Source organism: Myotis daubentonii, chromosome 12, assembly GCF_963259705.1.
Source record: "Myotis daubentonii chromosome 12, mMyoDau2.1, whole genome shotgun sequence".
NCBI lineage: Eukaryota > Metazoa > Chordata > Mammalia > Chiroptera > Vespertilionidae > Myotis > Myotis daubentonii.
Genome location: NC_081851.1, coordinates 7,725,448 through 7,751,961, shown reverse-complemented (window position 1 = coordinate 7,751,961; position 26,514 = coordinate 7,725,448). Strand labels below are relative to the sequence as shown.

At 49.0% G+C, this 26,514-nt stretch overlaps 1 protein-coding gene across 1 annotated transcript in view; it reads right to left on the bottom strand.

The window, feature by feature from the left end:
- RFX8 (regulatory factor X8) overlaps positions 1–25,045 on the bottom strand; it is a 37,634-nt gene extending 12,589 nt beyond the window's left edge. Inside the window, exons 1-9 of the mRNA XM_059660684.1 lie at positions 25,014–25,045; positions 21,043–21,106; positions 15,926–16,030; positions 15,282–15,359; positions 11,060–11,173; positions 10,053–10,203; positions 7,915–7,973; positions 4,142–4,280; positions 1,536–1,630 (exon numbers count right to left, since the gene is read on the bottom strand). Of these exons, the coding sequence (XP_059516667.1) occupies positions 1,536–1,630; positions 4,142–4,280; positions 7,915–7,973; positions 10,053–10,203; positions 11,060–11,173; positions 15,282–15,359; positions 15,926–16,030; positions 21,043–21,106; positions 25,014–25,045 (837 nt within the window). The remainder of the gene's footprint in view (positions 1–1,535; positions 1,631–4,141; positions 4,281–7,914; positions 7,974–10,052; positions 10,204–11,059; positions 11,174–15,281; positions 15,360–15,925; positions 16,031–21,042; positions 21,107–25,013) is intronic.
- Between the last annotated feature and the right edge of the window lie 1,469 nt (positions 25,046–26,514).

Below are 26,514 nucleotides of genomic sequence, written 5' to 3'. Positions count from 1 at the left end.
TCGGGATGGATAGGACTCCACCATAGGAAGAGGGTGGATAGTCTTCGCTGACTCCGTCCACACCTTTGGGAACCCCTGGAACAGGATTCCCCTAGGTAAGCCACCGCCCCCCCCCCCCATTGAGAACCCCACACTCAGGACGGATAGGACTCCTCCAGGGTACTGCAGACCCCCCTATAGAGGATAAGTAGGGTAAGAAGGTGGATAGTACAGAACTTAGATTGAGATGTGCCATACTGAGTCCAAAGAAAGAAGACACTGTATTGATTCTTAGATTGAGAAGATGTGCCATACTGAGTCCAAAGAAAGAAGACTCTGTATTGATCTTTAGATTAAGAAGATGTGCCAAACTGAGTCTAAAGAAATAAGACTCTGTATTGATCTTTTAACACATATGCTTGCTAGCAGAGGAATTAAGGTTACTCCCAGTCAGACAGAACGTTTTATACAAGAAGTATGTCCATGCTTTTCTGAGGAAGGAAAGGTAAATGTAAAGGCATGGGAGGAGGTAGGCCCAAGGAGCCTTATCCTTAACCCCACTGCAGCCTTTCCACCCCGGGAAAGTGCAGGATTGGCAAGCTCTCCCTGGGATGATAGATCAGGACTCAGGTAATAGCGGAAAGCGCCAATCCTACTCTTAAAATGGATACAAGAGAGCATTTCAGGTTTTTCTTTTTAATGCCTGCTTTTAAAAAATAAAAAAGGGGGAATTTGCCGGTAGCCGGTCCATACTTGCTGTTTCAAGGGACCTGGCATATATGGCATACTGTTCTTAATATGTTTGCTCACCTTCTTGGCACTATGTGTTTTAACCAAGGTCTCCGAGAAAGGTTGTTTCCCCAGGTAGGGATTTTCCCCTGAAGTTAGGGAGGGAATAAAACCTCTTAACTAAGTGCCAGGCGGGCAATTAATCACTTTAACTACGAACAATCATGCTTAAGCTACATAATCTTTACTCCCTGGAATGGAGATAAGAAACGCCCTAACCTTTGGAATAGAGATTGATAGGATTGGAATCAACTGGTATAAATACAGATGTAACAAGACAGGACTTAGAAGACAGAACCTACACAGAACCTAGAGACAGAAGAACTTTGCTGGAGAGAACATGGCAAAAGATCCTGGACAGAAACTGGCAACAGAACCTAGAGACAGAACCTAGCGAGAGAACATGGCAAAAGATCCTGGACTGAACCTGACTATAGAACATGGCAAGAGAACCTGACTAGAACCTGGTGACTGAACCTGGCTGGAGATCCTAACCAGAACTTCGCTGGAGATCCAGACTAGAACTTGGCTGGAGATCCTGGCTAGAGATCCTGGCTAGGCTGCTGATCAACTGAATGCTGTCTCCGTGTCATTCCTTCTTCGCTGACTCCATCCACACCTTTGGGGACCCCTGGACCTGCTGGGGTTGGACCCCAGCACCAGAGAAACATCTTTTTCATTCCACTAGGTCATGGGCACTTGGTGCTATTATGTAGCTAGAATGATCAACACCCACCTCTTCCCTTTAAAAAACTATGGTTTTGTACCTGGAAGACAAATGTTTGGAGATTTGAAGATAGACAGTTCAGGAATACATGGAGGTCTGTCGATGTTCCCAGCAAAGAAATTAAACTGCTTAAACCTGTGAAGACACAAAACACACAGAAAGATTGCTGGCCTTGCGAAGGGCAGCCACAGAGTCCGTGAAGCCACCCAGGAGCCAGAGCTGTTGTATCCCCTCCTTTCCCACTTCCCATTGCCACCAATAAAGGCCGTTCATACTGTTGTAAAATTTTAAAAAAATAAAAAGGTTTCTAGCAACGCAACAGAATTTTGCTGTCGGTATTTGTAGGCTAGGTAACCCAGGGACACCATCTGAACAAGTTCAAAAGCACCCCTGCGGCTTCGCACCCAATTTGAACACAAAGGATACATTCTGTATCCAGATTTGTCACATCTGTGGTCATACAGTTCAGAGTTATATGGTCTTGCCTCTTAGGAACCGCCGCTACCACTTGCTGAATTGGAAAGAAATATTTCGAAATAATAATTACACCTTGTAATTAATTCCACAGACCTGGCTCCAGATGAGCTCATTGCATGATGCAGTCATGACCTCGCCTATTCGTGTCATTTTCATTAAAGTCTACTCATGTCCTTTCACTGAGGGATGCTCAGTGCCTTGCTGGCTACAGGCTCAGTACAGACATGAGGGGTGGAGCCTGAGCATGTGTCACGTGGGGACTTGAGTCCGTCACCTGCATGGGCAGCACTGAGCCCAATGAGCCAGCCTTTGGCTCTCTCACCTTCTGGGTGCTGTTGGGTACCAAGCAGAGTTTAGAAAACCCACTGGGTTGCCCTGGCCCTGGCTGAGGCTTGGTCAGGGTTCACCTGACAGATCTTGCAGGCAGACCTCGAGCATTTGCCTACCAGTGGCTACCAGCATGCCAGGCTCCCTGCTGGCCCTGTGTCCTCATGGAAGGACACCCAAGGATGCCAACAGGCACACAGGAGCCCGGGGCAGGCTGCAGGCATCTCGGCAGGCACCTAGGAGAGAGGCCTGTGTCTTCCTGGGGCTTCCTAGGGGCAAGAACAGGGTTTGAGCAACCCCCTGAGATTTCTGGGGGAGCCAGTAGCCCAGGAGGGGACCCTTTGAGTTCCTACTAATCAGCATTACCCTCCATAGCTTTAAAACTTGCTGGCTTAGGTGTGGTTTTTGTTGTTGTTGTTTTTTAGTGAGAGAGTGGATGGGAAAGGGAGAGACAGAGAGAAACATCAATGTGAGAGAGACACATCTATTGGTTACCTCCCACACACACCCCAACCAGGGCTAGGGATCAAACCTACAACTGAGGCATGAGCCCTTGACCAGAATGGAACCCGTGACCCCTTAGTCGACAGGCTGATGCTCTAACCACTGAGTAAAACAGGCCAGGGCAGGTGTCCACCTTTTAGTTACTGGTTTGGTCCATAGGGGAATACCTAGGGGAGGAGCTAGGATTTGGGACAGTGACAGAGCAGGGGAGATCATCAAGGGAGGGGAGGCTGGGGTGCATGAGCAGAGGCCACTTACCAACAAGAATGGACCTAGTCCAGTATTTCACTAACTGGTACAATCCTACCAAAGTCAGCCCTATTTCAAGGTCCAAGAAAGAGGACAGGATAACTGTGGTGCTTTGCATGCCTTGTGAATCCCTGTCTGTCAGCTCATGAAATACTGAATGCTCCCAGGTGTCGGGTGGACACGATGCATAAGGGACCACTGACCCCTGAAGGAGCTCACAGGCACCGGGAGGCAGTTCGGGCAGAGCTGGGTGTAACGGGTTGAGGTTCCGCCCACAGGGAAGAAGCCGCTAGACCTTCCTGGGGCATCTGGCAGGCATATCTGCAAAGGGCAGAAAAGGGAGCGTAGTCCCACAGCCCCCTGGCAGCAACCCTCAGACCAAGGCCTAGATTGGCCCGGAGGCTGGGGAGGGGCGCCAGCGTTCTGCAGTTCCCTCCTGAAGCAGCTCTCCGTGTCTGCCTCAGCTCCCGCGTGGGAGTGGGGAGAGCACCTTCTCTCCGTCCAGGCTCCTCCCAGGGGAACACTGTTAGCAGCTCGCAGAGCTCTTTGTGGAAGAAATACTTGTTGTTGTTGTTGAAAAATGATGACAATTTTCAGATAGTAAAGGGCAAGAATATCCACATGCTTCATATCACGGTTCTGCAAAGTAGTGAAACACAGTAAAAGCACAATGGTTCGCATTGTTAAAAGTAATCCTAACAGCTGTGCCAGCAGGTCCGCTGGGCAGAGGCTGACGCACTCCCATTCAGACAGGAGAGAGAGGCCTGTGTGTGCACCAGACTGATCCGCCTTTCCCCCCCCAAAGTGACGCTCCAGGTGGATTTCCAGAAACAATCCTTGTCAAGCAGCACCAATCATCTGCTCATTTATTCACTCAACAAACACGTGCCAGCACTGACTGCTGGATGGACAGGGGGACCCCAGGAAGAGCATTCTCTGGGGCATTCCTTGCCCCTGCAGGGGAGGTAAATTACAATAGCAATGAGTAACCTGTGCTCTACCTCTGCTAAGAAACTCCTGGAGTAGTGCAGGCTATGCCGGCCCCAAATACATGCCACACGTTGCAATGACAGGAAGAAGGAAGCTTACATTTCACCTCCATGCTCTCCAGGTCCTCCGAGCCACTCCAAGTCCTTGTCAGGGCTCCCTGCGAAAGCCCCATGATGCCCTGCAGGTCTGACTTCAGGAGGCTGACTCTCCGGCGATTTTCCAAAACCATTCTCATGGTCTAGGCACAATGGGAAGCATGCCTCATTGACTGTGGTCTTTTTGGCCTAATCCCCCATCCGATTTAGCAAGAGGTTTGTTATTGAGCAGAGAAAAAAGTGGATTTGGGTCTTACCCACTGAAATAGAATCCTCAGCCACAGCGAAATGTTCCCATTCACAGCCTAGAGCTGCTTTTCTGAAAAATAGCACTTAGAGTGCTGCTCCTCAGAGCAGACTGATTAAGGCTCTGAGGACCCTGACGCTCTTCCTCTCCCTGCTCCCCCTCCCTGCTCCCCCTCCCTGCTCCCCCTCCCTGCTCCCCCTCCCTGCTCTCCCCACCCTCCCCTCCCCTCCCTGCTCTCCCCCTCCCTGCTCTCCCCACCCTCCCCTCCCCTCCCTGCTCTCCCCCTCCCTGCTCCCCCTCCCTGCTCTCCCCACCCTCCCCTCCCCTCCCTGCTCTCCCCCTCCCTGCTCTCCCCACCCTCCCCTCCCCTCCCTGCTTTCCCCCTCCCTGCTCCCCCTCCCTGCTCCCCCTCCCTGCTCTCCCCTCCCTCCCCTCCCTGCTCTCCCCTCCCTCCCCTCCCCTCCCTGCTCTACCCTCCCTGCTCCCCCTCCCTGCCCTCCCCCTCCCTGCTCTCCCCTCCCTGCCCTCCCCTCCCTGCTCTCCTCTCCCCTCCCTATTCTCCCCTCCCTGCTCTCCTCTCCCCTCCCTGCTCTTCCCTCCCTACTCTCCCCTCCCTACTCTCCCTTCCCTGCTCTCCCCTCCCTGCTCTCCCCTCCCTACTCTCCCCTCCCATCCCTGCTCTCCCCTCCCTACTCTCCCCTCCCCTCCCTGCTCTCCTCTCCCTGCTCTCCTCTCCCCTCCCTGCTCTCCCCTCCCTGCTCTCCCCTCCCTACTCTCCCCTCCCTGCTCTCCCCTCCCTGCCCTCCCCTCCCTGCTCTCCTCTCCCTGCTCTCCTCTCCCCTCCCTACTCTCCCCTCCCTGCTCTCCTCTCCCCTCCCTGCTCTCCTCTCCCCTCCCTGCTCTCCCCTCCCTGCTCTCCTCTCCCCTCCCTGCTCTCCCCTCCCTGCTCTCCTCTCCTTGCTCTCCTCTCCCTGCTCCCCCTCCCTACTCTCCCCTCCCTGCTCCCCCTCCCTGCTCTCCCCTCCCTGCTCTCCTCTCCCTTCACTCTGCTCCCTGCTCTCCTCTCCCTTCACTCTGCTCCCTGCTCTCCTCTCCCTTCACTCCCCTCCCTGCTCTCCTCTCCCTTCACTCTGCTCCCTGCTCTCCTCTCCCCTCCCTGCTCTCCTCTCCCCTCCCTGCTCTCCTCTCCCTCTCTCCCCTCCCTGCTCTCCCCTCCCTTCACTCTGCTCCCTGCTCTCCCCTCCCTTCACTCTGCTCCCTGCTCTCCTCTCCCTTCACTCCCCTCCCTGCTCTCCTCTCCCTTCACTCTGCTCCCTGCTCTCCTCTCTCCTCCCTGCTCTCCTCTCCCCTCCCTGCTCTCCTCTCCCTCTCTCCCCTCCCTGCTCTCCCCTCCCTTCACTCTGCTCCCTGCTCTCCTCTCCCTTCACTCTGCTCCCTGCTCTCCTCTCCCTTCACTCTGCTCCCTGCTCTCCTCTCCCTTCACTCTGCTCCCTGCTCTCCTCTCCCTTCACTCCCCTCCCTGCTCTCCTCTCCCTTCACTCTGCTCCCTGCTCTCCTCTCCCTTCACTCCCCTCCCTGCTCTCCTCTCCCTTCACTCTGCTCCCTGCTCTCCTCTCCCCTCCCTGCTCTCCTCTCCCCTCCCTGCTCTCCTCTCCCTTCACTCTGCTCCCTGCTCTCCTCTCCCTTCACTCCCCTCCCTGGTCTCCTCTCCCTTCACTCTGCTCCCTGCTCTCCTCTCCCCTCCCTGCTCTCCTCTCCCCTCCCTGCTCTCCTCTCCCTCTCTCCCCTCCCTGCTCTCCTCTCCCTTCACTCTGCTCCCTGCTCTCCTCTCCCTTCACTCTGCTCCCTGCTCTCCCCTCCCTGCTCTCCTCTCCCTTCACTCTGCTCCCTGCTCTCCCCTCCCTGCTCTCCTCTCCCTGCTCTCCCCTCCCTGCTCTCCTCTCCCTTCTCTCTGCTCCCTGCTCTCCACCCCTGGACTCCACTCTGGCACCTAAAGTACTTTCCAGGGGAAACAGGGGCGGAGCGAGGGTCTGGAGTAAAGTGCTAGGATTCCGAAGGGTTGCTGTGGGCTTGGGAAGCGGATTCTCCCTCTCTTCTTGGGAGGCGTGGGCAATGCATTTAGACCCTGGGAGCTGGTTTCCTCAGCTATCCAATGGGAACAGTCCCGGTCCCTACTTTCTTAGGGTCTGTAGGTTGTCCTCACACCTCTAATGTCCCCTCATTTTAAAGAGGACAAAAGCAAGGGCTCTAGCGGGCATGCAGTAATTTCCCCACGTGACAGGCAGTATAAAGATGGACCCGAGCTGGCCACCGAGCTGGGCTGAGGTGAAGGTGCTGCTGCAGAGCCGTCAGCAGCTGAGCGAGTCAGGAATGGAGACAGTAGCCCAGAGGCCCAGCGGAGCACCCCTGAGCTGAGGCTGACTGGGACCAAGGGGCAGTCCTTGACTCTGTCCTGACGGCACCCACAGGATCTCCAAGCGGATTCTGAGAGGCCACTTCCTGCATCTATAGCCTTCCTCTCTCTTTCCTCTACCACAAGTGGCATAATCAGTCAAGGAGAGGAGGTTGGAGTCCAGGAGCCTGGCAGCCAGGACACACCATGCCCACAGGCCACCTGCAGGAGGAAGGGCTCAGTCACCTGTCCCGGGGCCTGCTGCAGGGCCCGTCACCCCCATCCACTGCCCGGCTGGCCCTCCTCTGCTGCAGGGCCCATCACCCCCATCCTGCTGCCTGGCTGACCCTCCTCTGCTGCAGGGCCCATCACCCCCATCCTGCTGCCTGGCTGACCCTCCTCTGCTGCAGGGCCCGTCACCCCCATCCTGCTGCCTGGATGATCCTCCTCTGCTGCAGGGCCCGTCACCCCCATCCGCTGACCGGCTGGCCCTCCTCTGCTGCAGGGCCCGTCACCCCCATCCTGCTGCCTGGATGATCCTCCTCTGCTGCAGGGCCCATCACCCCCATCCTGCTGCCTGGCTGGCCCTCCTCTGCTGCAGGGCCCGTCACCCCCATCCTGCTGCCTGGCTGACCCTCCTCTGCTGCAGGGCCCGTCACCCCCATCCGCTGACCGGCTGGCCCTCCTCTGCTGCAAGGCCCATCACCCCCATCCTGCTGCCTGGATGATCCTCCTCTGCTGCAAGGCCCATCACCCCCATCCTGCTGCCTGGATGACCCTCCTCTGCTGCAAGGCCCATCACCCCCATCCTGCTGCCTGGATGATCCTCCTCTGCTGCAGGGCCCGTCACCCCCATCCGCTGCCCGGCTGGCCCTCCCGAGGTCTCCCTTGGAAACTTTAAAATGGTGGCCTGCGCACCCTGCTTCTGCCCAAGGAGAGAGCTGGCGATGGGGCCCTTCTGAGGAGGGGAGGCAAGGGTGGGCTTCTGTGGCCCAGCAGGCCTGCCAGTCCGTGGCCGGTAAGGTCCTCCTGTCTGCCCTCTGGGTGGAGGGAGCACCCCCCTTGCTCTGAGGACAGACTTGCAGCTTTCACTTCAGAAAACTGCTTTGTTCCCTCCTGTCTGGTTGGCAGAACCTACCTTTGCCATGTTGGAGAGGTATGTCTTTCTTCTTAGTCTTTTGACAAACACAGTAACTTCTGTTAAGAACAATACACGCGACCATTACTGATCCTATAGCGCCATGCCCTTCCATAGGACAGCGTGGAACGCAAGCCTGTGCCTAGGCTGCCCCCCGCCCAGGAGGCCTCCACACAGCCTGGTCTTTCCACTGTGCGTGGCTCTTTCCCAAATGGCTGGGAGGTCTTGGCAGGGGCGACTTGACCGAAACACTCCCCATCCAGCCCAGAAAAATTATGTCATCCCAGCATCTGTCGTGCCTGCGTAAAGGAGTTCGGGATTTTCGCCTGGAAACCCGAGTCCCCAAACATCCTCACTTCTACAGTGCCCGCCCCAGAAAATGACCACGGAAAGGAAAGGATAAAGAGAGAAAGCACAGAGAGGAGCACGCTCCCTCTTGAATGTATTCAGTTTTTGCCCGGGGATGTTCCCCGGCTCTTAGCTGAATTGTTGGGTGAAAGGAGGGCACTTCCACCTTTCAGGGGCTCCGCCTCTGAGAATGGGTCACCAGGTATGCAATGACTTGCTCCTGGCACTCTGCGGCCAGAGAGGAAGCCAGCGAGGGGCTCAGGGAGGGATGGGCCTTGTCTGAAGATGGTCTCAGAGACTAATTCACCTAGAAGGTGACATTCAAGCAGGGCTTGAACATGTAGGGTCGGAGTGACCCGGGGATGGGGGTGGAGAGGCAGTCTCAGGAAGAGTGGCAGGAAAGGCCTTCCGGGGGATACCCAGTCTTGTGTGGCTGGGGAGTACTGGTCGGGGTTCCTTGGGGAATGGGGACCAGAGGCCAAGCAGTGAATGACTGCACAGTGAGTGAAGAAGAGTGGACCCTTGAGGGGGCGGGGCCTATGAAAGGCATTTAATTGATCAAGTCACTGTTTTAAAATAATCATTGGGTCTAGAGGGGAGGTGACTGAGGTTGGAGGCAGGGTGGTGGAGTCACTCGGAAGCTCTGAGTAGGCTAGAGAGGGGCAGAGAGACCGCGAGGGGCTCAGGCAGGTGGTAAGGTGACCCCGGGAAATGCTTCTTTTCACCTGTCACAGCCAGACTGCACTTTCTCTCTGCAGTGCCCACCCTGCTGCCTTTTTGGCTGACACCAGCTTGGCCAGGTGAAAGCTTCCAAGTGGGTCAGACTGGGATAAGATTGCCGATATGAATATGAACACAGCCAGCTGCAGGGGTGGTGGGTAAAAGTTAGACACCGTCCAATTCTGTGGGCCCTCTGACGAGCCAGCAAACAATGTGCAAAGTTAGAAAAGAGAGTGAGATGACGGGAGGGCTGGGTGATGCGAGCGGCCTGAGAGGGCCCAAGAGAAACAGGACTGGGCGGGGGCGGGCCGCTGGAGACAGCGCGAGGCAACGATGGAAACGCATCACATGGCAGGAGGGGGACATGGCTGTTTCCAGGACCAGAAACATGGCACCCACACAGGCGTGTGCTAGTGTTTAAAGGAAGCCGTGGCTGGCCTTGAACAGACAGGTGGCCTGGTGAAAGGTGTGTCAGAGACCAGAACCTGGCAGCCAGATGGAAAGAAAAAGTATTCTAGAAAGCCAGCAGGGAGAGGAGACTACCTTGGTGGCCCACCGGGTGAGAAACTTAGGGAGATGGGGGCGTTCTAAGGAGAACCTGTGCTCTTTGGAGCCCCTCCGAGAGGCCAGAGCACCAAGAGGTGGAAGGATGATGGTGCCTGAGCCCCGGCCAGCCCTGCTCAAGGCACAAGCAGTGAGGACCGCAGGCTGCCCCAAGGTGCTGGCTCAAGAAAGGTGAGCAGCGCTGCCTGGAGGCAGCAGCAGGTTCTCCCTACCTTTTGACAGTCAGACAGCTTTTCTGCGCCTCTAGCCCCTTGACCTGTCCAAACTCCATGTTATTGTTCATGAGGGGAACTGGTGAAGGGTGTGGTGGATCAGCACAGGGATATACCACTGGCACTAAAATGCAAGCCGGGAGGTCTGAACAGGGTTGTATGCCTGCGTGACCGCGGAGAGGGGAGCGGGGGGCGGGGGGGAGGGGGGGCATTACACAGCTGAGAGTCCTGCCCCATCTGAAAGTCAGATTCTGAATCTACTCTCACAGAATTTATTTTCCCGCTGAAACCTACCTTTGATTTTGGAGATCTGTAAGAGGGCTGGGAAACCTTCCAAAGCATTAAGGAGCCACAGCTTCAATTTCTTACTAAATAACCGGACAGACTTCAGGTACTGAATAGAAACGTCTTCCAGAAAATCGTCAAGGAGGACATCCTCAATTCCCTGCGACAGAAGAGGAGAGACAGCGAGCCGGCCACTGCAGGTGTCCTCTGGTTACAAGCGGCCTGAGGTGAACTACGCCAGACTCAGAGAGAAGACCCGCCTGAGCCCTTGCCGCAGCTCACTAGTGGCGCAGGAGCAGAATTTGAATTTTTTCAGAGCTTAAAATACTGATAACTGATCCACGGTTTTAAGAAGCACCACACAGGCCATACTAGGCAGGTCAGACCAAAATATTTGCATGGCTGAACCCAGGTGCTGGCTTTCATCCTTTGTGTAAAAAACTTAGAAGCACAAAATTGTCTCCCAGAAAAAAAAAAAAAAGTAGCCCTAGCCAGGTGGTTCAGTTGGTTGGAGCATGGTCCCATACACCCAAAGGTTGCGGATTCGATCCCCAGCTGGGCGTATATGGGAGGCAACCGGTCAATGATTCTCTCTCACATTGATGTTTGTCTCTCTCTCTCTCTAAAAATTAGTAAAAACATATCCTCAGGTGAAGATTAAAAAAGAAAAAGGTTCATGGCCAGCTTAAAAACAACAACATATTTTCACCATAGAAACTGTAGTGAAAATGTAACTACCCTCAAATTATAACAGTCAGTCTAGGTAAAAAACTTGGACTCAGTTTGGAGTTCCCTGGTCACTGAAACCACAGCTTACCATGCACATTGGCTTTTTCTTTACATGAGGTAACTCAGACTCTCACGGGTTTCAAAAGAAAGGCTGAGCTTTAGGGAAAGATTGCAGCTTGTGATCCATCCGCCCCACTGTTCGCTCCTCAGAGGCCTGCAGCCAGGGACCTGCAGAAAGGAGGCTCTACCCCAGGCTCTGCACAGCCACCAGCCAAGCGCCTTCCTACCTTGTACATCTGTACGTCGTAGCATTTACAGAGCTGGCACACTTCAGGCAATGCCATGAGCATGACTGTGTCCTGTGGCAGAGCTTTCCAGAAGGAAGTGAGCAAGTCCTCCACCTGAAGTAAGGAATGGGACAGATCTCCACAATCTCAGTTTGTGCCTGGTGAGACTAACCCCCATGTATACTTAACCAGCCCCAAGTGAGAATGGGATGAATTTCATCCCAATTAATGTAAAGCTTAACCTGGCAGCTTTTCTAGTTGGGTGGAATAACGTGGAACATATTTTCATGGCAGTTTTCTGGAAGGAAAGCTGTTTTAACCACCAGGGGGCCCCTGTTGGTTATCCTAAGTCCTATGATACAGGATGAGGAAATGGCCAGAGGGCACAAGCCAGAGTTTAGAAGGAATGTTCATTGATGATTGCCCCTCAGTGTGGCTCAGCTCTGAAAGAGGGTGATACTATGTAACCAGAGAGGCTTCCTCCTTGACACCGAGGCACAAGTCACCTAAGGATTGTCCAGGCAAAAGAGGCCTGGAGTCTTTCTGCACAGGAGCCTTCTTAAGGAAGACAACGGCAGCTCCCTTCCTTTTCATTAGTTTCCCCCATGTTGACTTTTCAGATCCCATGATTGGCCAATCTGAGTTGCCAGTTAATACTCTTGACTACTAGTGATTTCTGCAGGCCCAAGTGTTCTGGGGCATCCCAGCCCTGACACAGACCTACCAGTGACCTCAGTCAAGGAAGTTAGGGCCAACTTCTGAGCTGCCTGATGATGAACCCCTGCTGTCAGGTGCATGAATTCTAGAGAAGACATCTCCATAGAGACTCTCAGACAGTCAACAAAAAATACAGTAATGGGATGAGCGGGATATATTAATCCTTTTCTTCTCAGGTGGGTAAGTTTGAAGCATGACCTTTCGGAGTTAGTGGGTTTGAATGAGACAGCAGCCACGGGCTCATCTCTGCTAATTCTGTTATCACCAGTGTCCAGGGTCATCAAACACTGCTGCACCAGCTTCAGAAACGTTTCTCTCTGATGTCACTGTCACTGCTCCAGGTTTGATGACCCTCCTCACTTCCTACCTGCCTATGACAAAACCTCCTGACCACCCACGCTGCTCCGCTATGGCAGTCTGGGTCACTGCTCCCACAGTCTTCTCCATGAGGCAGAATTCATCACAGGGCAGGCAAGGCCCTCTCTCACTCCAGCCCTCTCTCACACCCCTCCCCGCTGCTTCTCTCCGTTAATGACAATGAAATCTAGTCAGAGCGACCTTTCGTCACATGCCTGTGAACATCTGCTGCCTTTGTCTGCACCCACTGTTCTACCTGGAATACCTTTCCTACTCCATTTTGTCTGTTGAACTTCAGCTTTTCCACTAGAGTCCAGCTACATGGCCTCCTCTTGGGAACACTATCTACTTATCTCTGTTAACTCTTCCTCTGGGCACCCAGAACAGTCTAATCATACTGTTATTCTAGGACTTGCCATATTGTATCATATTTATTGGCTTATATTGCTCCTTTTAGTACCAGACTATCAGCCTATCAAACCTTATGGAGAATACCTTCCTAGTTCCAGAAATGGTACTGGTTACAAGGTAAGAATTAAGTTAATATTAATGGGTGAATAAATAAAAGGAGAAATAGATATCTAATGTGGATATCTATTAATAAACATCCTATCTAATAAAAGAGAAAAATGGTAATTGGCGTACGACAATACCCTTTTCATTGGCTAATCAGGGCTATATGCAAATTAACTGCCAACTAAGATTGGCAGTTAACTGCCAACAAGATGGCGGCTAATTTGCATATGTAGGCACAATGCAGGGAAGTGAAAGGGAAAGCAGGAAGAAGCCCCCTGCCACTGACAGTGATCAGAAACCCAGGGGGGAGCTAAGAGCTGGGGGGCAGGGCAAAGGCCTTTGCCCTGCCGCCCAGCCATGATCGGAGAATCAGGTGCCTTTGCCGCCCTGGCCAGTGATAGCAGGAAGTAGGGGTGGAGCCAGAGATGGGAGCTGGGCACGGTCGAAGCTGGCAGTCCCAGGAGCTAGGGGTCCCTTGCCTGGGCCTAAAGCGAAGCCCACGATCGCGGGGCCGCTGCAGCTCTGGGTCCCCGCTGCCCGGGCCGGACGCCTAGGCCAGAGGTGTTAGGCCTGGGCAGGGGCGGAGCCTGCAACCACAGGGAGCTGGGGGTCCCCTGCCCAGGCCTGACACCTCTGCCAGAGGCCTCAGGCCTGGTCAAGGGGCCGATCCGGTGATTGGTGATCGGAGGGTGATGAGGGTCAACTCCTCTGGCCGAGGCATCAGGCCTGGGTGGGGGGACGGAGCCAGAGATTGGGGGGATATGATGGTCCTCTTGCCCAGGCCTGAAGCCTGGGTCAGAGGTGTCAGGCTTGGGCGGGGGGTGGAGCAAGCAATCAGAGATAGATGGGGGTCACCTGCCCAGGCATGATTCCTGGGCCAGAGGCCTCAGGCCTGGGCGGGGGCCAGAGCCAGTGATCGGGGGGAGATGGGGGTCCCCTGTCCAAGCCTGACACCTCTGGCGGAGGCGTCAGGCCTGGGCAAGGGGCCGATCAGGCAATCGGAGGGTGATGGGGGTCTTCGCCTCTGGCTGAGGCATCAGGCCTGGGCTGGGGGCAGAACCAGTGATGGGGGGAAATGAGGGTCCCCTGCCCAGGCCTGACACCTCTGTCAGAGGCGTCAGGCCTGGACAAGGGGCCGATCCTGCGATTGGAGGGTGATGGGGGTCAACGCCTGAGGGCTCCCAGTATGTGAGAGGGGGCAGGCTGGGCTGAGGGACACTCCCCCCACCCACACACACACACACACACACACCCAGTGCACAAATTTCGTGCACTGGGCCCCTAGTTACATTAATAAAACAGGTGCCATTCTGAAGACATTGTGGTCTCTATCTTACTATCATGCTTTACACTAAGCACTAAATGTACTTATGCTGAATGAATATTATCACCTAAAGTTGAAGTACTTAGAACACTAAAGCATCAGAAAAGCTTTTTATTTAACTGTGTACTAGTTTCCCTAGATTTCCATTGCAAAAGATAAAACTCAGAATGGTTAAAAGATTTATTCATGTTTTCCACAATCCAATCATTACAATATCCATGTCAAATCACCCTGCTTCAAAGTCTTGCTTCTTTTTCAGTTGGCATCTATACTAATAATAGAGGAATATGCAAATATTCTGGGATGCTGTCACAGTAACAGTAATGACCAAACAGCAGGCTGCGTGGGGCAACCAGACCGGCAGGGGGGTTAGTGTGGGACGACCAAATGACTGAACAGCAGGCTGCATGGGGTGGCCAGGTCGGCAGGGGGGCAGTTGGGGGCAACCAGGCTGGTGGGGGGGGCGCAGTTGGGGGTGACCAGGCTGGCAGGGGGACAATTGGGGGTGACCAGGCTAGCAGGGGGGCCAGTTAGAGGAGATTAGGCAGGCAGAGGCAGTTTGGGGTGATCAGGCAGGCAGGCAGGTGAGCAGTTAGGAGCCAGTGGTCCTGGATTGTGAGAGAGATGTCTGACTGCTGGTTTAGGCCCGATCCCTGGGATCAGGCCTAAAGTGGCAGTTGGACATCCCCCAAGGGGTCCCAGATTGGAGAGGGTGCAGGCTGGGCTGTGGGGACCCCCCCACACACACACACACGAATTTCATGCACCAGGCCTCTAGTGTATCAATAAAATGATTCTTTAACATTATTAAAAATTCAAGGTGAATAATATTATCAACACTGTATTCAAAATCAGCTGAAATTAGAGTCTAAACATAGCTGAAGTATATTTATTTCTTTATTTTTATTTTTTTAAATTGATTTTAGAGTGAGAGGAAGGGAGGGCGGGAGAGAGTAAGAGAAACATTCATTTGCTGTTCTACTTATCCATGCATTGATTGGTTGCTTCTTGTATGTGCCCCTGACCAAGGATTGAAACCACAACCTTGGTGTATCAGAATGGCACTTTAAGCAGCTGAACTACCTGGCCAGGCTATGAATTATATATAAAGCATAAAGATAGTTATAGTAGCACCTTGGAAAGTCTCAAATGATTAAACAATGAAAATATCACCCTCAATAACTCACTCATTATAAAATAGCTGAATTCTAAACCCTTTAGTGTATTAGGCGTCCCTTGAGGGGTCTTTTCAAGTAAAATGTTGAACAGTGAGTCATAAATTCTTGTGTTTTATAGATAAAATCCTACCCGCTCAAGTTCTTGGTTCCTCACACTTTGTAGAATGTCTTGACAATAGTTGCAGTATTCATCAGCAAGAAAGGCCATCTAGGAAGGAGATGGGAAATTATTTCATTCTGCAGGCCACTTTACGAATTAACTTCTCCTCAGAGGCCTTTCTGAGGTCCTTGGAGGCAGTTGCACTTCTGATCTGACAGAAGCTGAGTGCGTCCTTCTGTGGAGTAATGCATACCTTATTGGCCTACAATTGATGTAGCTTCAATTTTGATGTCTGTACCAACCTTTATAAAGGTCACCAACCACTGACATCTTTCTCCCTAAACCTCAATTTCCCCCCTCCATTTTCACTAGTCCCAGCTTCTAGAAATCCACATATCTGTTTCCCTTCTTAGTCATGGAAGGCCCTCACTCTAGAAGATGACAGAGTGGTCCCAGGTGCAGCCCTTTTGTAGGACAAGAAAGGAAGACCAAGGAAGACCTAACTCTCCTGGCCACCACCGAGTGCAGGAGGAAGTGTTGGTCCTCATGGGTCTGGGAGAAAGCAAATATTACTCCATCTGGTACAACAAAGGTAACAGGCAAAAAAGAAGACATGCACTGTCTGAGGTATCAAAGGTGTAAAAAGTTAGTTTCCCCGCGGCGTGCAAGCCTACCATTTTGTAGTACTTCCTTGCCAGTTCTTGCTCCCAGAACGGACATCTCCTGAATTCAGACAAAGGTGATCCAACCTGGTCTATTATTAGTGAATGATTTTCACACTAGGATACCATTTACAGACTGTATTATTTCTTTAAAAGAAAATGCATTTTCTCACATATAAGCCATATAATAATCACATCGCTTCTATATAATCTTTTATCCATACCTCTGCACACATTACTGGCCCCAGCAACTTTACCCCTCATTTCATTTCAAAAGATACTAACCTTCTTTTATAATTCTATGAATTATGGTCATCAAGAAAGAGTTAGGACTTAATATATTACCCAAATGTATCGCTCATGTGGACATATATTACAAGTGCTATATAGTAATGTACAATAAAAATATTATCTATACATTAATTAATGCCACAAATACATTTTTACAGCCCTTGCCCACCTAATTGTCCCTCCTTGAGTCACCATATATGTATTATAAAACTAGCTAGTTGTGTCAGAAATCTTGGGCCCTAAATAACAAGGAAAAGGAAGGGTGTGGACTTTTCTTTAGAAGAGCAATTTACAGAAAGGTAAACTTTCTATCAAGGAGAAAAAAAAAGGTAACCATTAATGATCAAAGCCAATATTTCTTGAGTGTGGTCCTGAAACCATCTATATTACAATCCCTGGGGGTGAGGACAGAAATCTGTCGTTGTAACTAGATTCCCAGTGAGCCACATGTGCACTCAAGTTGAAAGTATCAGCTCTAGGCAGACTATTCTTTTTCCAACTCTGCATAAATCTCTACATTGGAACATGGCAAATGCATCATACTTTCACCTGGTCAGAAGAAGTTATCTGAAAATACAGTATTGTAGTAATGTAAGAAATTATTAACAAGGAGAATATGAGAGTAAGCTATTACAAAATAAAATAATAAAAGTAAATTTATGTGTTTCTGAAGTCAATTCCCTCAGGCCTTTTCCTGTGAAAAGAACTGATATTGCAGTAAAAAAAAACAAACACGTTTAAATCATGAACTGAAAGCTATTCTTCACAATATAAACAATCATAAATCTAAAAAGGTATAGTCCAGAACTCAAATTTGAATTCTGCAGAAGAAGGCATTCAGGAGAGAACCAGAGGGATTCTCATTCGGGAGGTCATTCAGCATAAAAACAAAGAAAAAAATGAGAAATTCTATTTAGATTTCATAGGCATATTAAATGCAATTTGGGATTTTCAACAGATCCAAGAAATATTATTAGAATTAGTCATTCCCTTATTCCACCAACCCTCAGTGCACGCAGACCAGGTGGCAACCCCTAGAGATACAATGGGGGAGCCTTCCTTCCTGTCATGGCCCATCCCTCTAGGCACCATCTGCCTCCCCTGAGCCACTCCATCAGTTCTCCTCACTGTCTTCATTCTTCTGGCATCCTTGAAGATACAACTGCCAGAATTATCGCTCCCAAAGTAAATGCATCCTGTCACTCTCCTTCTGAAGATGCCTCACTGGTTTCTGACAGTCTCTTGGGCGAAATCCAAATTCCTCAGCCTGGCATTGACAAGCTGCCCACTGTCTGGACCTCACGCAGGGTCTCCTGCTCCCGAGCATTCTCACTTCTGGCTCCTCACTGCCCACATACATCTCAGCACAAATGCAAGTTATACCCTCAAGAAAAATGTCGCCTAAAGAAGGACCCTTGTGACCCTTCCAGAACAAGCTCAAGGGCAGTGTGGCAAGCAGAATAAAAGCCCCCAAAGATGTCTATATCCTAATCCCTGGAACCCTACCTGGCAAAAGGGACGTTGCAGGTGTGATTAAGGCTAAGGACCTTGAGATGAGATTATCCTGGATCATCCAGATGACCCCTAATGTAACCAAAAGAGTCCTTAAAAGCAAAGAACCTTTCCCAGATGCAGAAAATCGTAGAGACAGCAGCATGGAGAAGGACTCAGCCTGCCTTTGCTGGCTTCAAGACTTAGGAAGAGCCACAAGCCAAGGAACAGGAGAGCCCAGGGGTGGGCAAACTTTTTGACTCGAGGGCCACAATGGGTTCTTAAACTGGACCGGAGGGCCGGAACAAAAGCATGGATGGAGTGTTTGTGTGAACTAATATAAATTCAAAGTAAACATCATTACATAAAAGGGTATGGTCTTTTATTTTTTTTAGTTTTATTCATTTCAAACGGGCTGGATCTGGCCCGAGGGCCGTAGTTTGCCCATGGCTGGGACAGCCTCTAGAAGCTGGAAAAGTCAAAGAATTGGTTCTCTCCTAAGTCCCCCAGAATGAACACAGCCCTGTGAACCATTTGATCTTAGTTTAAACAAGAGGAGAAACTGTGTTGGTCTTGTGACCTATAGAACTACAAGATAATAAATTTGTATTGTTTTAAGCCACCAAATTTGTGCTAATTTATTACAGCAACAATAGGAAATGAACACAGGCTACCTTTTCTGGGAAAGCCCACCACAACCTTTTTTCCTCCCTCCCATCTTGGAGTTCCCACCCCACTGATGGCTTGCATTGCCTATTGAACACATTTGTTTCATGTCTATCTCAGCTCTCCAACTATAAATCTCTGTGGGCTGTGGCATCTCTAAGAGGAATTGACCTCCAAGCCAACTGGCTGTGAGGACCAGCTGCGACTAGAGTGGGAGAGCTGCTGTGCAGGAGACACCCTTATGGTGGAGGACTTGCTTCAGTGGGGCTTTGGTGCTCACAGAGTCTTCCCCTTGAGTGTCATTTGTGGATGCATAGAGTTGTATTCTGATATGGTCTGAAGTTGTTCACTGGTGCATTGGGTCTAGGGCCTCCTAGGAGGTACAAAGTCAGCCACTAACTGGGGCCACCTGACAGGAGCTACAGAGAGATCTCTAATAGTTGATACTTCTATTGGGCTAGGAAGTGCCAAGGTGAGGCCCAGCTGTGAAGTAAGGCAGACTGGTGCTAGTGCTGGATCTTGGGCCTTTTATTGATAGGTTTGGGGCATGCTGTCACCAGCTGCAGCTTGTTTGAGAGATTTTAGAAAACTTTGAAGCCTGAGCCAGGACATGCCATTCATATTTAAAAGCAGCTGCCAACAGCTTGGGTGGGGCTGCAAATTGGATGGTGCAAGATCTCAGGAAATCACCAGGGTGGAGTGAACAGTGTGGGTCACTCTGATGGAAACTCAGATATGGATGCCAGTCATCTCTACAGTGGAGGAGGTGCTAGTACAGGAACAATGGCCCCCAGAGAACCCCTGTGTGGGACAAAGCTGCCCCTGAATTTCCGCCCCAATTCCAGAGAGTACAGCTCCTCTTCAAATGTCCATGGATTACCTCAAAGCCACTGCCCAGCACTGGAGCTCAGAGGAAGCAAGACTATGTAAGTTCATGTGTGAGCCCTTTAAGAGGAGCACCTGGGACTCCAGCAGTCTCTGCATTACTCAGCCACAATCCTTGCTAGTTTTTACAGCCCAAAGTTGTGGGGACTTCTCTTCCCAGCTCTGGAACCCTGGGCTGGGGGTCTGGTGTGAGGCTGGGACTCCCAGCTTCTCATGGGAGGCCTTGAAGACATCCTTCTTGACTTAAAAAAACCCCACAAAAAAACAATGCACATGGGTGCTAGACCAGCCTGTTCAGTGCCTCCTCCCCTTCTACCAGTCTCAGTGTGCTTTCTTCTTTACTTCTCTAGTGGTAGGAATTCCATTCAGCCAGGTTTCAGGCAGTTCTTAATGATGGCTGCTCTGTATTATAGTTGTAATTTTGATTTGCTTGTGGGAGGCAGTGAGTACAGGTGTTTACCTATGCTGCCATCTTGGTTCTTCTCTGTTGTTGTTTTTTATATTCCAAATCACTGATTTGATTTTCAGCATCATCTACTCTACTCTTGACTCCCTGTAAATTATTCTTCATTTCCATTAGTGTATCTTTCATTTCTGACTGGTTCTTTTTTATGGTTTCTATGTTCTTTTTCATGCTGTTGAAGTTCTCACTAAGTTCTTTGAACATCCTTATAACTATTCTTGTGAACTCTGTCTTATAGTTTGCTTGCCTCCATTTCATTTAGTTCTTTTTCTGAAGATTTCGCCTGTTCATTCCTTTGGAACTAGTTTCTTTGTCTCTGCACTTTGGCTGCTTTCCTGTATTATTTCTATGTATTAGGTAAAACTGCTACATCTCCCTGACTTGGTAGAGTCTCCTTGTGTAACGGGTGTCCTGTAGGGCCCAGTGGTACATCTTCCCCAGTCACAGGAGCTGGGCACTCCAGCTGTGCCCCTGTATGGACTGTGTGCACTGTCTTGTTGTAGTTGATTGTTGTTGGCGTCACTGAAAGAGATTGACTCTCAGGCCAATCAGCTGTGAGGACTGGCTGAGACTACAGCAGAGGAGCTTCCATGTAGAAGTCAATGCAGTCTCAGTGTGGCTTCTTCTTTAAATCCCAAGTTGTAGAACTTCCATTCAGCTAGATTTCAGGTGGTTCTGAATGGTGTTTGTTTTATAAATTAGTTGTAATTTTGATGTGGTTGTGGGGGAATTTGAGTACCACATTTACCTATGCTGCCATCTTGATCAGAAGTATCCAAAACTGTATTCTATTCAAATATAGAGGGTATAGCTTTTTTATTTGTATTTTTTGTTTTTTTAATATCTCAATCAGCCTTCAAGAGTGCTAGTCACAAAATATGTTTTCAAAAGGTTGTCCATTCAATGACAATTGTCAACAAAATAGCATCGAGGAGCTATCATGTTGTTTTGGACAACTAAAGTAAAATTCAACTCATGGAGTCATAGCTATTAATAACTCTGGTGTCCCAATTTAAAGAGCTATCATTGTAATATAGAAACACTCCAACACAGATTTATCATTCACAAAATATACAACCTTTTTAATTACAGTGAAAGAAACATTAAACAGCAGATGGGCAGCCACACAGTATGGTCCTTGAAGACAGGACTTCATCTGTCCCCACATAATGTGTGGACACTTTTTGTGGACACTCAACAATCTGGTTGAATTGATGAGTGGTTAAGACTACACATAAGAACATTATACACAGGAAAATATATGTATCTAATTAAGGAATTACTGAATATTTCTGGGTCTATTATAGTAAAATCTATTTTATTCAGCACTCACAGTTCCATCTTGTTGGATAATGCTGCCATAATTAGTAGATTTTTCAAAGGCAATGACGTCTCCACTGTGACAGAACAGATAACAGAGTAATAATTTTAGTAAGACACTTATTTCTGAGCATAGAAATAAAGTTTCTTTTGCAGTGAGGTAATTTGTATGGGGAATAACTTTTATTTCAAAACCATTCTTGAAGTTTATATCCAAAACTGGTGATTATCTCCTGATTGCAGTTATTTAAAAAATCCATTTCTATAACTGGGACAACTACATATTAATATTAACGGTTTATTCACTACAGAAGGAGGATATTATGTCATTATGGGTAGAGCTCACTCCTGTGAGAAAAGAAAAATTATTATGGATATGAAGTCTTATACTTTCTGACATGGGGTTTAAAATGATCAATTCAGAAACAATGATATCCTCTGAATTGATGGATATAGCAGAGCACCTTCACAGAACAAGGAAAATGAGAATCTAAGTTCCATTTCACCATGCCTCTTGGATTCATATATTATACTGGAAACATGTAAATGTCATGGAGAACAAACTCAGTTTTACCCATGCGGTGTGGTACATTTTCCCTTTAATAGTGGGCATTTGAGAAACTGGGAGCAAAGGAACCTCAACTTTTCACAGGGAATGTGCATTCTTCAGATGCCAGAAGATAGTTTCCTCACTATCTTCAGAGCTGTGGCAGCTCTGTCCACTCCAACACATTTCCTCCCACTTGATTGTTCTCACTCTACCTAAACACACAAAGAGAAGAGGAAGCCACCAGACTAACACTACTTTTGGAAGCAATGTCTTCAAGGCAGAGATGGCTTGGGAGGTGGGTGGGAGTCAGAGAGGAGGTGAAAGGAAACAGCTTTTATCTTACGTATAAAGGTCCTACATACCCTCCCAGTCTCTCCAAAGCCCCAGGAGCTCTCTCCTGAAGGTTTGTGTTAGTTCATTCTCCAACTCAACTCATGGAAAACTGGGCACCCATCTGGTCAATGTTTCCGTGTAACACTCTATTTTAAATAGGGCAGATAGATCCAGGGTCTGGAAGCAAATCCACTAAAAAGTCACTCCCGTTTTATCATTTAATAAAAGTTGTTATCACATCAGGAATTGATCTTTGGATTGCTCAATGGCAAGAAAGTTTCAGGACATTGTTCAAACTGGAAGGAATATATATAAATATTTGGGGTGGGGGTTGGTTGCCCAACATCTGTGAAGTTGAAATCTGTATATAACTTAAGCTGGCCCTTTGAATACATGACTTTCCAACCACCAGTTGACCCTTGAACAACTGGGCTTGAATTGCTCAGGTCAATTGAACTATTTCAATTTAATTTAGTGGGTCAATTGAACTGAGCAGGTCAATTGAAAAATCTACATATAAATGAATCCCATATAGCTTAAATCAACTATATATCTACACATAGGATGATGCAAGGAGAGCCAAGGTTAAGAATTTAAAATGTTTTAGAATTCTACATTTTGTGTCTCAATGGTATCTTCTTGGGTAAATATGGACAATGGTGGAGTTTCTCCTGGTAAAATTTATAAACAGCCCATTGCCACACAGATTCCAGGACATTATATCAATAAGAACAACAAACAATAAAACAATTAATAAAATCTTGAATGAAAGAAGACAGGAGAAAATGTCAGAAATGAAAGTTAACTGAATAAAGGGCAGTCATCAACCTTTAAGAGACGTCTTAAAAATCACTTGAGATTTTCTTCAACTAAATTGGAGGTAGGGCAGTTTCTCTATCATTCCACATGTTAACATGCTATTCCTAATATGTTTTCTTTAGAAAATGAATATATTCAATTGCATCCATCCACCCATCCATCTATCCAACCACCCATCCAACTGTCCATTTCTTATTCATTCATCAAATGCCTACTCTATGTTAGGCTTTGTTCTAGAGCAGCGGTTCTCAACCTGTGGGTCGCGAACCCTTTGGTGGTCGAAAGACCCTTTCACAGGGGTCTCCTAAGACCATCCTGCATATCAGATATTTACATTATGATTCATAACAGTAGCAACATTACAGTTATGCAGTAGCAACGAAAATAATTTTATGATTGGGTCACAACATGAACTGTATTTAAAGGGCCAGAAGGTTGAGAACCACTAGACCTAGTGGGTATAGCTGTGGCAGATAAGGTCTCTTCTCACAGAAGTGATAGCCTAAGAGGAGGAAAGATGTTACACAAATAATTTCAAAGAGATTGAGGGAAGGTTTTGACAGATGAAATATAGGTTTTTGGGCAACATATGTTCATGGACCATCCTATTCTCTTGTTAGTTCGACAGTTTACATCCCTGTAAACTAGCAGCTGGATAAGCTCAAGAGAGCTTCACTTGTGATTAACTAGTGTGCTTTGGTTGGCACATTACACAACACCATCTCTGGACAGCACTTCTTAGACTCTTTCCCTGACAATAATCTTCAGGAGACATGCCTTTGTACCCAGAAACAGGAGTCCGAAAGCTGGAAGTTCTCGTTTTTGATTAAATAAATGACATGGGAAGACCTCACCTATCACTTCCCTCTCCCTCCCAACCCTGACCCTGGTAGCTTTGGAGGCCAGTCGCCTGAGTGATGCTATCACGTGTTTTGGGTTTTTAAATGAAACTCCCATGTTTCTGCCATGTGTTCAACGCAGAATGAGTTTGATTCAATCGCCATTGAAAGGAGAGTGGTGTCAACCTTTTGCTGTTATAGGGAAAACTGAGAGGGAAATTAGGCTTTTGTGTGGCAGACAAGGGGGCACCATCCTAATATAGTCACTGGGGAGCTATGTCATTTTTGTAGTTTCAAAAATTGTTGTTTCAATGCTACATAGGGATTTTATGCATTGAAACAACTATAATGGAAAAAGGAATATTTATCAACCCCATGGAGAGATGAGACCTGTAAAATGGTCCTCATCACTACCTGCCCAGGCCATGACATCTGGAATGCCCTAATTAAATGAATTGATTATCACATGGGTCAACATATAGGTTTGGTGATAGCCTATTTATTTATTTTAAAAATTATCTAGTCTTACAGAACACATGCAAGCAAAGATCCATGAAGGTACGCATGATTAAAAGGGGAGTGAGAGGCAATATTAGACAATGGCTACAAAGCAGGTGAGCGGAGAGTCAGTGAGTCAGTGCTGGAGGCCAGCCGCAGGCAGAAGGGCGACTGTGAAGGGCCAAGTTAAAGGCATCAGCTCTTAGAGGTGCTGACCAACTAGGTCGAATGAACACTTCAGGCAATGGCTGTGCTTTAATCTTGCAGGCACGGAGCGGCTGGGCGAGAAAGTGAACTATGCAGACAGTGTGCCCCCTTCTGCACACCGGGGACTACCCCCCAAGAGGAGGGTCAGTGAGGGTGAGGAGGCCAAAGCAGTACTGGAGGTGACAGCTTCAGCTCTCAGGGAACCAGCCAGGATGGCCTCGTGTTCTGGGGTCACTGCCTCTGTGTCGTTTCCGTATGTGGTTCTGATTCAGTCCTATGGAACATTTATTCAGTTAGGATCAAAAGCAGTCATTACTAAAATACGGCTTTAATAAAAGCACAGCAAACATCCAGAATCGGCCTTGCTGTGAACAGAGGACTTCCAGTCCAAAGAGAAGACTTCCTCCACGGTCCTCTGAGGGCCTGAGGTGCTTTAAGGTGTGAATCATGACGACAGAGAAAAGGCCCAGGGCAGAGGGCGGCGCGACCTGAGGCAAGTCAGCACGGAAGGTCCCTTGGCTCCAGGTGAGTTGTCCCCTCAGCATCTGCACAGAGCCCAAGCCAGGCAGGCACCGGAGGAAGGGAATAGGCTCAGAGGTTCCAGAAAGGGCCAGGGGAGTGGGGGGAGGGAGGGAGGCAGAGGCAGAGTAGCCCCAGGGGCGAAGGGAAGGAAGGCCCAGAACAGAGCAGGCTTCCTGGTCCAGCTCCCCCACTCCCTTGCTATATAGCCTCACACACATTGCCTGGGCTTTGAGGGCCCCGTTTTCCATCCCTCTAAAGGGAGGGAGTGGGGTGTAAGGACTCCTGAGACACTTGCAGAGCCTGTCCCCTGTGACAGGTGGCCTCCAGTGCCCTGCAGGGCTTAAATGATGGTTGGAAGATGCTTTCTGGGCTTTGCGCAGGGAGGGTGCAGAGACCTTCCTTCCGGAGCCTTGCAAATGGACCTTCACTGGGCGCAGTGCTGGCAGCCTGACAGCCACATCTCACTTTAATTAGTGTTATGATCAATTTGGCTAAAAAGGTCCAGTGTAAAGAGAACTGAAAAATGATTTTATGGCACACAACTCATCTTTTTCACCCAATAAAATCTTTTTTATTTTTTTAAACTGATTTTAGAGAGGAATGGAAAGGGAGAGAGAGCTAGAAACATCAATGATGAGAGAAAATTGATCGGCTGCCTCCTGCACACCCCACGCTGGGGATCGAGCCTGCAGCCCGGGCATGTGCCCTGACCAGAAATCCAACCCTGACCTTCTGGTTCATAGGTTGATGCTCAATCAATGAGCCACGCCAGCTGAGCCCCATAAAATCTTTTAAATGTAGTGTTAGCTTGATATGCTATTTGGCATTTAACTTTGTTTTAGTCTAACTACAATTTGCATTCACATTCTCAGGTTTTGACATCATTTGTCATTAATCCAGACATTCATTTACATCATTTTGGCATTGCATTTTGCCCTCTCAACTCACTCTAACAACAGTGAGACAACTTGAAGCAATTATAAAGGTAAGAGGATAAAAATGTAATAAAACCTAGTTCATGGACCAGGCTTGTTTAAAGTGTCAGACTGCAGGACAAAGGTGCTTCGTCTTTTAATCATTAAAGAATCTCATTTCAATATTAACTCAAGCCACACTAATTATTTTGGTTTTGAATAGGAGAAGATATCCTTAATTTAATGAATACTTTTATAACTGAAGTTAAAATAGTAAATATATGTATTCATATAAGGACCTGTGTTGTCGTGATTGCAAAACACTGTATTTAATATCATCTTGATGATACTAGTACTAATCACTAAAATATATTGAGCACTAACTCATTGCTAAAGTTTTACTTGGATTATCTTAGTTCTCACAATAACCCATTAAGTAGGTAGGTAGTAATTTGTCATTATCCCCATCTACCTATAATAATAAAGGGTAATATGCTAATTAGACCGGACGTCCTTCTGGATGAAGCCGGGGCCTGAGGGAAGCCCGGGTCCCGGGTACCTGCTGTGGCCGAGCGAAGCCCGGGTCCCAGGTGCCAGAGGGAAGCTGGGGGAAGGAAGGCCTACTCCTGCATGAATTTCATGCATCGGGCCGCTAGTCCTCATATAAGAGCCAGGGTCCACCACAACCGAAACATCCGGATGGATGGCCGAACACCAGGCTAGGGTCCCGGCGGCATGGCGGAAGTCAGTCCTGGGTCCCAGCGTCCCACAGCAGGAGTCGGTCCTGGGTCCCAGCTGCCCAC